Source organism: Bombina bombina, chromosome 2, assembly GCF_027579735.1.
Source record: "Bombina bombina isolate aBomBom1 chromosome 2, aBomBom1.pri, whole genome shotgun sequence".
Lineage (NCBI taxonomy): Eukaryota > Metazoa > Chordata > Amphibia > Anura > Bombinatoridae > Bombina > Bombina bombina.
In genome coordinates, this window is record NC_069500.1 from 907,233,037 (window position 1) to 907,244,520 (window position 11,484).

At 40.0% G+C, this 11,484-nt stretch overlaps 1 protein-coding gene across 1 annotated transcript in view; it reads left to right on the top strand.

Annotated features, from left to right (window-relative positions):
- The window catches only part of LOC128647370 (tyrosine-protein phosphatase non-receptor type 9), a 258,630-nt gene that overhangs the window by 244,835 nt on the left and 2,311 nt on the right, over window positions 1–11,484 (top strand). Inside the window, exon 12 of the mRNA XM_053700155.1 lies at window positions 2,712–2,919. Within this exon, the coding sequence (XP_053556130.1) occupies window positions 2,712–2,919 (208 nt within the window). The remainder of the gene's footprint in view (window positions 1–2,711; window positions 2,920–11,484) is intronic.

The window sequence follows — 11,484 nt, forward strand, 5'->3', positions numbered from 1 at the left end:
AGACCATTACAACTGTGCATGCTCAGTCAGTGGAATGGGGATTATACAGACTTGTCTCCGATGATACAAGTAGATCAGAGGACCAGAGATTCACTCCGTTGGTGGCTGTCCCTGGACAACCTGTCACAGGGGATGAGCTTCCGCAGACCAGAGTGGGTCATTGTCACGACCGACGCCAGTCTGGTGGGCTGGGGCGCGGTCTGGGGACCCCTGAAAGCTCAGGGTCTTTGGTCTCGGGAAGAATCTCTTCTCCCGATAAATATTCTGGAACTGAGAGCGATATTCAATGCTCTCAAGGCTTGGCCTCAGCTAGCAAAGGCCAAATTCATACGGTTTCAATCAGACAACATGACGACTGTTGCGTACATCAACCATCAGGGGGGAACAAGGAGTTCCCTGGCGATGGAAGAAGTGACCAAAATCATTCAATGGGCGGAGACTCACTCCTGCCACTTGTCGGCAATCCACATCCCAGGAGTGGAAAATTGGGAAGCGGATTTTCTGAGTCGTCAGACATTTCATCCGGGGGAGTGGGAACTCCATCCGGAAATCTTTGCCCAAATTACTCAATTGTGGGGCATTCCAGACATGGATCTGATGGCCTCTCGTCAGAACTTCAAGGTTCCTTGCTACGGGTCCAGATCCAGGGATCCCAAGGCGACTCTAGTAGATGCACTAGTAGCACCTTGGACCTTCAAACTAGCTTATGTATTCCCGCCGTTTCCTCTCATCCCCAGGCTGGTAGCCAGGATCAATCAGGAGAGGGCATCGGTGATCTTGATAGCTCCTGCGTGGCCACGCAGGACTTGGTATGCAGACCTGGTGAATATGTCATCGGCTCCACCATGGAAGCTACCTTTGAGACGAGACCTTCTTGTTCAAGGTCCGTTCGAACATCCGAATCTGGTCTCACTCCAACTGACTGCTTGGAGATTGAACGCTTGATCTTATCAAAGCGAGGGTTCTCAGATTCTGTCATTGATACTCTTGTTCAGGCCAGAAAGCCTGTAACTAGAAAAATCTACCACAAAATATGGAAAAAATATATCTGTTGGTGTGAATCTAAAGGATTCCCTTGGGACAAGATAAAAATTCCTAAGATTCTATCCTTTCTTCAAGAAGGTTTGGAGAAAGGATTATCTGCAAGTTCTTTGAAGGGACAGATTTCTGCCTTGTCTGTGTTACTTCACAAAAAGCTGGCAGCTGTGCCAGATGTTCAAGCCTTTGTTCAGGCTCTGGTTAGAATCAAGCCTGTTTACAAACCTTTGACTCCTCCTTGGAGTCTCAATTTAGTTCTTTCAGTTCTTCAGGGGGTTCCGTTTGAACCCTTACATTCCGTTGATATTAAGTTATTATCTTGGAAAGTTTTGTTTTTGGTTGCAATTTCTTCTGCTAGAAGAGTTTCAGAATTATCTGCTCTGCAGTGTTCTCCCCCTTATCTGGTGTTCCATGCAGATAAGGTGGTTTTGCGTACTAAACCTGGTTTTCTTCCGAAAGTTGTTTCTAACAAAAACATTAACCAGGAGATAGTCGTGCCTTCTTTGTGTCCGAATCCAGTTTCAAAGAAGGAACGTTTGTTGCACAATTTGGATGTAGTTCGTGCTCTAAAATTCTATTTAGATGCTACAAAGGATTTTAGACAAACATCTTCCTTGTTTGTTGTCTATTCTGGTAAAAGGAGAGGTCAAAAAGCAACTTCTACCTCTCTCTCTTTTTGGCTTAAAAGCATCATCAGATTGGCCTACGAGACTGCCGGACGGCAGCCTCCTGAAAGAATCACAGCTCATTCCACTAGGGCTGTGGCTTCCACATGGGCCTTCAAGAACGAGGCTTCTGTTGATCAGATATGTAAGGCAGCGACTTGGTCTTCACTGCACACTTTTACTAAATTTTACAAATTTGATACTTTTGCTTTTTCTGAGGCTATTTTTGGGAGAAAGGTTTTGCAAGCCGTGGTGCCTTCCATCTAGGTGACCTGATTTGCTCCCTCCCTTCATCCGTGTCCTAAAGCTTTGGTATTGGTTCCCACAAGTAAGGATGACGCCGTGGACCGGACACACCTATGTTGGAGAAAACAGAATTTATGTTTACCTGATAAATTACTTTCTCCAACGGTGTGTCCGGTCCACGGCCCGCCCTGGTTTTTTTAATCAGGTCTGATAATTTATTTTCTTTAACTACAGTCACCACGGTATCATATGATTTCTCCTATGCAAATATTCCTCCTTTACGTCGGTCGAATGACTGGGGAAGGCGGAGCCTAGGAGGGATCATGTGACCAGCTTTGCTGGGCTCTTTGCCATTTCCTGTTGGGGAAGAGAATGTCCCACAAGTAAGGATGACGCCGTGGACCGGACACACCGTTGGAGAATGTAATTTATCAGGTAAACATAAATTCTGTTTTTCTAAAATGCCTGCCCTGTTTTGCCTTGGTAGTGCTCTCTCTCCATTTTTGTAGATTATAGCATACTTTTTGTGCTTTTATATTATAAACCCTTCACCACACGTGAATTAAGTGCATAAAGAGGATTATACTTGCCGTGGTTTGAGGTCTCTGCAAGCCCTGCATTTTTTGTAAAAGATTTAATTTCATATATTTGTTGAGTAGCAGCATAATGTTAACTCTGTATACTACATTACATGAAGTGTCAACGTTTGTCCTGTTTTGTAGTGTACAGTTTTTTTTTTGTTTTTGTTTTTTTTATATAAAGACAGATGAGAGCCGGAGTGTTGCCCATTATCAGTACATGAGTTGGCCGGATTTTGGTGTGCCTAAGTCTGCTTCAGCCATGCTTGATTTCCGATCTCAAGTAAAGCAGCACCAGGCAGTGGCTGTACAAACTTTAGGATTAGAATGGACTGGACATCCTGCAGGGCCTCCAATTGTCATTCACTGCAGTGCCGGGATTGGGAGAACAGGTATATTGTGTATATATAATTTATTTTTATAATGTGCAAGTATTAAGCTTTCACATAGGTTTTGTATTTCTTTTGCAAACCAAATAAACATACGATACTTACAGTTGTGTAACTTCCTGACACTCATTAGTTTGTGCATTAAAGGGACATAACACAATTTTCTTCCATGATTTATATAGCATACAATTTTAAACAACTTATTTATATTATATAATTTGCTTTGTTTTCTAAGTATCCTTTGTTTAAAAGCATACCTAGGTAGACTTAGGCACTTGGGGTTAGCTGCTGATTGGTGGCTGCAAATATGTCTCTTGTCATTGGCTTATCAATGTATTCAGCTATCTCCCGGTAGTGCTTTGCTACTCCTTCAATAAAGGATACCAAGATAATTGTGCATAATTGGCAATAGAAGTGAATTGGAAAGTTGTTTAAAATTGTATTTTCTATCTGAATCATGAAAGAAAAAATGTAGGGTTCTTGTTTAAAATTGTATTTTCTATCTGAATCATGAAAGAAAAAATGTAGGGTTCTTGTTTAAAATTGTATTTTCTATCTGAATCATGAAAGAAAAAATGTGGGGTTCTTGTCCATTTAAGAATGACTTTGAAATATTCACATACATTTAGCCACATGATGTATCCTGCACATTCCCGTTTTCCCCCCTCTATTAAACCAGTAGAGGTTTGCAACTGGTATTTCTCTTGTAAGGTGTATCCAGTCCACGGATCATCCATTACTTGTGGGATATTCTCCTTCCCAACAGGAAGCTGCAAGAGGATCACCCACAGCAGAGCTGTCTATACAGCTCCTCCCCTAACTGCCATATCCAGTCATTCTCTTGCAGCTCTCAACAACATAGGAAGTAGCTAGAGAGATGTGGTGAATTAATGTAGTTTATCTTCAATCAAAAGTTTATTATTTTCAAATGGTACCGGAGTTGTACTGTTTTAGCCTCAGGCAGAAAGTTGAAGAAGAGTCTGCCTGTGGTTTTTGATGATCTTAACAGGTTGTAACTAAGATCCATTGCTGTTCTCACACATAACTGAAGAGATGAGGTAACTTCAGTTGGGGGAATGGCGTGCAGGGTTTCCTGCTATGAGGTATGTGCAGTTTAAATTTTTCTAGAGAAATGAATATGCTAGAATATGCTAGAAAATGCTGTTAATACCGGATTTATTTAAGGTAAGCCTGATTACAGTGATTTAATAATGACTAGTATCATGCTTGCTGTAAAAAGTAATATTCTTATTACCCTCTCACATTACTGAAAATAAGATAACGTTTGCTGGAAGTGTTTAAACGTTTTTTTCTACATATTGGTGATAAAACTTTATTGGGGCCCAGTTTTTTCCACATGGCTGGCTAGATTTTGCCTAGGGATAGTTTTTTATGGCCCTCTCACTGTGAGTACAGGTTGGGAGGGGCCTATTTTCAGGCCTAAATCGTGCAGTAGTTTTTGCAGCTTGAGACTTCCAGCTTCCCTGAAGGAGTCCCCTGAACACTTAGGACCTCTACAAAGGGTTTTTGTGCCTTCAAAAGTCGTTGTATGGGCAGGTAGGGCCACAGCAGAGCTGTGGCAGCTTGTTGTGACTGTTAAAAAAACGTTTATATCGTTTTTTTGATCCGGTTTTGAAACTATGGGGTTAATCATCCATTTGCAAGTGGGTGCAATGCTCTGTTAGTCTATTATACACACTGTAAAAATTTCGTAAGATTTACTGCTTTTTATCACTGTTTTTCAATTTCTGACAAAATTTGTTTCTCTTAAAGGCACAGTACCGTTTTTAATTTTTGCTTGTTTACATTTATCAAAGTGTTTTCCAAGCTTGCTGGTCTCATTGCTAGTCTATTTAAACATGTCTGACATAGAGGAAACTCCTTGTTCATTATGTTTAGAAGCCATTGTGCAACCCCCTCTTAGAATGTGTACCAAATGTACTGATTTTACTTTAAGTTATAAAGATCATATTCTGTCTTTAAAAGATTTATCACCAGAGGAAATTGACAAGGGGGAAGTTATGCCGACTAACTTGCCCCACGTGTCAGAACCTTTGACTCTAGCTCAAGGGACTCCCGCTCAAGTGGCGCCAAGTACATCTAGCGCGCCCATGGCGTTTACTTTACAAGACATGGCGGCAGTTATGGATCATACCCTTACAGCGGTATTGTCCAAACTACCAGGGTTACAAGGAAAGCGAGACAGCTCTGGGACTAGAAAAAAATACAGAGCTCTCTGACGCTTTAGTAGCTATGTCTGATATCCCCTCACAATATGCAGAAGCTGAGGCAGGAGAGCTTCTTTCTGTGGGTGATTTTTCTGACTCAGGGAAGATGCTTCAACCTGATTCTGATATGTCTACATTTAAATTTAAGCTTGAACACCTCCGCGTGTTGCTCAGGGAGGTTTTAGCTACTCTGGATGACTGTGACACTATTATAGTGCCAGAGAAATTGTGTAGATTGGATAAATACTATGCAGTGCCTGTTTACACTGATGTTTTTCCAATACCTAAAAGGTTTTCAGAAATTATTACTAAGGAATGGGATAGAACAGGTGTACCGTTCTCTCCCCCTCCTATTTTTAAGAAAATGTTTCCAATAGATGCCGCTACACTGGACTTATGGCAAACGGTCCCTAAGGTGGAGGGAGCAGTTTCTACCCTAGCTAAGCGTACAACTATTCCCGTCGAGGACAGTTGTGCTTTCCTAGATCCAATGGATAAAAGTTAGAGGGTTACATTAAGAAAATGTTTATTCAACAAGGTTTTATTCTCCAGCCTCTTGCATGCATTGCTCCTGTCACTGCTGCTGCAGCCTTCTGGTTTGAGTCTCTGGAAGAGGCCTTACAAGTAGAAACTCCATTGGATGATATACTTGACAAGCTTAAAGCACTTAAGCTAGCCAATTCATTTGTTTCTGACGCCGTTGTTCATTTAACCAAACTAACGGCTAAGAACTCAGGTTTTGCTATACAGGTGCGTAGGGCGCTATGGCTTAAATCCTGGTCAGTTGACGTTACTTCAAAGTCTAAGCTTCTCAACATTCCCTTCAAGGGGCAGACCCTATTCGGGCCTGGACTGAAGGAGATCATTTCTGATATTACTGGAGGAAAAGGTCATGCCCTTCCTCAGGATAGAAAAAGAGGGAGACTAAACGGCACTACTATCCAGTATTCTTAAGATGCTCTAGAGTATTTGCAACTGGTAATTTACCTTACTATAATACTGAGAGTTAGGTGCTGTGTACTGTTTTATTCTGAAAAGAAGAGGGTTTTTTCAGTACTAAGATTGAAAGTGTACACTTACTAGCACTCACATCTAAGAGAAAGTGGCTGTAAATAAGAACATATAGTTCCAAAGGGGGGGACGGTCTATGTCGTAATTAAAATATAACCTTTATTGGAATTGCTTAAAATACTGTTCCACAAAACAAACACATACATATAAAATAAAAACACAAATGTTGAAAAGGGTATTATATACTAAATATATGTGTTATGCGTCCGCAAATATACTGGGAGATCTCTCTTATGTCAGGATTATGGTACTTCTGATCACGAGAATATCTCTTTATTTAAACTACCTAAGTATATAATATATCGCTTGTAATTACAAGTCTATGTACTTCTTAGGTAATCTGTTTGCTGATGCTTATATATTTCACTATTACTCCTAGTCACGGAGGTATAGTCTTATCAAGTAATTCTAATACTCAATATAGTGCTTATGAGTACAAATATATATCCTTCTGGGGCATGTACATTCGATTTTTAAGGTTTTTAATGCTTCAAGTCACAATGACAATGGTACTTAATACTTAGTACTTATAGGCTATTCCTGGATATGCAGGTATTTTCAGCAGTCAGTATTGACCTTTGATTCGGTCTGTTTAGTTGTGTACTAAATAGAATTATACATATGTATTAAGTTGCATAACCTTGTAATATGCTCCAATTGGATTAGATGAAAGGATATCAGAATATTACTATATACGTGTTACAACTTAAAATCTGTGTGCATTTTTATTGGTAGATACAGATGTTGTCAATTAAATGCAGCAGCTATACGAAATCTCTCACTATAAGTTTTTTTATATTATTATAAGTTCTTATGTGGTGCTTTTCTAAAAGCTGTTTGGCATGAAGATTCAGGGGCTTCACATCAATAATAAAGAATGATCCTTTAAATGGTGGAATTCTATCAGCATCGCATACTATCGTTATATAATATGCTTCAATTCGCTTGATGTAGGTATGGTCAGTTTGTTAACTTTATAAATATACTGATCCACTTCATAGTTGGATACCTCACCATTCATTCATGCTCTAATATCAAAGTGCTTTACATAAATACTGTAAATTCTATCAACACTGCATACTATTGTTATGCAGCAAGCTTTAATTGGCTTTTTATTTTATATCGCTAGTAACATTCCATTTTCCATTCATACGTTTCGCTGTTAGTCGTTCTCTATTGTATGAGAGTGTTTCAACTACCCCTGTAACGTTCTGCTATATTTGGCTATATACAGGTCTATAGGTTTCGAATGTGCACTATTTCTACCGTTAAATGGCTAATAGTACCCAGGTTGTTGTGATAAAATGTACTGCTGTGGGCTTGATACTATGTATCGCTGGCCTTTTAAATGGTTATATTCTATCAGCATCCCATGCTATGATTGTGTAATATACTCGGGCAGTGATTGTTGTTAGGCTTTAAGCCAAACTTTTTTAATTAGCAATTGTTGTAAAAGGATATAGCACCTAGTCATAGTGTTTGAACCTTAATGTTACAACGCAAAATGGCGATTAGCTATAACTTATGAATGAATGGTGGAAATAATGTGGAAATAATGTGCATTTAAACTTATTAGCATAGCAGAACGTTGCAGTGGTAACTTAATCCCAGTAATACAATAGAGAACGGCCTACAGCCATTTGTATGAATGAAAAGTCGTGTGTCATTAGTTATAAAAAACGTTAAGGTAACTATAGCTCGTCGCATAACATTAGCATGCGATGTTGATAGAATTTCAATCAATCTATAGTACTCATGTGAAACTCGCTAGTATTCAGAGCATGAATAAATGGTAAAATATCTAACTACCAAGCAGATTATTATATTGAATAAGTCATTGAACTAACCATATTAAAGGTTAAGCGGATTGCAGTATATTACACAATCATAGCATGGGATGCTGATAGAATATAACCATTTAAAAGGCCAGCGATACATAGTATCAAGCCCACAGCAGTACATTTTATCACAACAACCTGAGTACTATTAGCCATTTAACGGTAGAAATAGTGCACATTCGAAACCTATAGACCTGTATATAGCCAAATATAGCAGAACGTTACAGGGGTAGTTGAAACACTCTCATACAATAGAGAACGACTAACAGCGAAACGTATGAATGGAAAATGGAATGTTACTAGCGATATAAAATAAAAAGCCAATTAAAGCTTGCTGCATAACAATAGTATGCGGTGTTGATAGAATTTACAGTATTTATGTAAAGCACTTTGATATTAGAGCATGAATGAATGGTGAGGTATCCAACTATGAAGTGGATCAGTATATTTATAAAGTTAACAAACTGACCATACCTACATCAAGCGAATTGAAGCATATTATATAACGATAGTATGCGATGCTGATAGAATTCCACCATTTAAAGGATCAGCGCTATACATAATAGTATGCTAACGGCAATACATTCCATTATAATAGCATGATTACTATGAGTATCAAAATCATTCTTTATTATTGATGTGAAGCCCCTGAATCTTCATGCCAAACAGCTTTTAGAAAAGCACCACATAAGAACTTATAATAATATAAAAAAACTTACAGTGAGAGATTTCGTATAGCTGCTGCATTTAATTGACAACATCTGTATCTACCAATAAAAATGCACACAGATTTTAAGTTGTAACACGTATATAGTAATACTCTGATATCCTTTCATCTAATCCAATTGGAGCATATTACAAGGTTATGCAACTTAATACATATGTATAATTCTATTTAGTACACAACTAAACAGACCGAATCAAAGGTCAATACTGACTGCTGAAAATACCTGCATATCCAGGAATTAATAGCCTATAAGTACTAAGTATTAAGTACCATTGTCATTGTGACTTGAAGCATTAAAAACCTTAAAAATCGAATGTACATGCCCCAGAAGGATATATATTTGTACTCATAAGCACTATATTGAGTATTAGAATTACTTGATAAGACTATACCTCCGTGACTAGGAGTAATAGTGAAATATATAAGCATCAGCAAATAGATTACCTAAGAAGTACATAGACTTGTAATTACAAGCGATATATTATATACTTAGGTAGTTTAAATAAAGAGATATTCTCGTGATCAGAAGTACCATAATCCTGACATAAGAGAGATCTCCCAGTATATTTGCGGACGCATAACACATATATTTAGTATATAATATCCTTTTCAACATTTGTGTTTTTATTTTATATGTATGTGTTTGTTTTGTGGAACAGTATTTTAAGCAATTCCAATAAAGGTTATATTTTAATTACGACATAGACCGTCCCCCCCTTTGGAACTATATGTTCTTATTTACAGCCACTTTCTCTTAGATGTGAGTGCTAGTAAGTGTACACTTTCAATCTTAGTATTGAAAAAACCCTCTTCCTTCCTCAGGATAGGTCTAATAAATTAAGGACCAACCAAACTAATTTTCGTGCCTTTCAAAACTTTAAGACGAGCGCGGCATCAACTCCCTCTAATGCAAAACAAGAGGGAAATTTTGCCCAGTCCAAGCCGGTCTGGAGACCTAAGCAGGCCTGGAATAAAGGTAAGCAGGCCAAGAAGCCTGCTGCTGCCTCTAAGTTAGCATGAAAGATCAGCCCCCGTACCGGTAACGGATCTAGTAGGGGGCAGACTTTCTCTCTTCGCCCAGGCTTGGGCAAGAGATGTCCAGGAACCCTGGGCGTTGGAAATTGTGTCCCAGGGATATCTTCTGGACTTCAAAGCTTCTTCCCCAAAAGGAAGATTTCACCTCTCACAATTATCTGCAGACCAGATAAAGAGAGAGGCATTCTTACATTGTGTTCAAGACCTCCTAGTTATGGGAGTGATCCACCCAGTTCCAAAGGAGGAACAGGGGCAAGGCTTCTATTCAAATCTCTTTGTGGTTCCCAAGAAAGAGGGAACCTTCAGACCAATCTTAGATCTCAAGATCCTAAACAAATTTCTCAGGGTCCCATCTTTCAAGATAGACTATTTGAACCATCCTACCTATGATCCAGGAGGGTCAATACATGACTACCGTGGACTTAAAGGATGCTTATCTTCACATTCCGATACACAAAGATCATCATCGGTTTCTCAGGTTCGCCTTCCTAGACAGGCATTACCAGTTTGTGGGTCTTCTCTTTGGGTTAGCTACGGCACCAATAATCTTTACGAAGGTTCTGGGGTCACTTCTGGCGGTCCTAAGGCCGCGGGGCATAGCAGTAGCCCTTACTTAGACGACATTCTGATACAGGCGTCGAATTTCCAAATTGCCAAGTCCCATACAGACATTGTTCTGGCATTCCTGAGGTCTCATGGGTGGAAAGTGAACGAAAAGAAGAGTTCTCTATCCCCTCTCACAAGAGTTTCCTTCCTGGGAACTCTGATAGATTCTGTAGAAATGAGGATTTACCTGACAGAGGACAGGTTGTCAAAACTTCTAAATTCCTGCCGTGTTCTTTATTATACTTCTCGCCCTTCGGTGGCTCAGTGTATGGAAGTAATCAGCTTAATGGTAGCGGCAATGGACATAGTTCCGTTTGCCCGCCTACATCTCAGACCGCTGCAACTCTGCATGCTCAGTCAGTGGAATGGGGATTACACAGATTTGTCCCCTCTACTAAATCTGGATCAAGAGACCAGGGATTCTCTTCTCTGGTGGCTATCTCGGATCCATCTGTCCAAAGGTATGACCTTCCGCAGGCCAGATTGGACAATAGTAACAACAGATGCCAGCCTTCTGGGCTGGGGTGCAGTCTGGAACTCTCTGAAGGCTCAGGGGTCGTGGACTCAGGAGGAGGCACTCCTTCCAATAAACATTCTGGAACTAAGAGGGATATTCAATGCTCTTCAGGCTTGGCCTCAGCTAGCGGCAGTGAGGTTCATCAGATTTCAGTCGGACAACATCACGACTGTAGCTTACATCAACCATCAAGGGGGAACAAGGAGTTCCCTAGCGATGTTGGAGGTTTCAAAGATAATTCAATGGGCAGAGATTCACTCTTGCCATCTATCAGCTATCCATATCCCAGGAGTAGAGAACTGGGAGGCAGATTTTCTAAGTCGTTAGACTTTTCATCCGGGGAGTGGGAGCTCCATCCGGAGGTGTTTGCACGGTTGATTCAACGTTGGGGCAAACCAGAACTGGATCTCATGGCATCTCGCCAGAACGCCAAGCTTCCTTGTTACGGATCCAGGTCCAGGGAACCCAAGGCAGCGCTGATAGATGCTCTAGCAGCGCCTTGGTCCTTCAACCTGGCTTATGTGTTTCCACCGTTTCCTCTGCTCC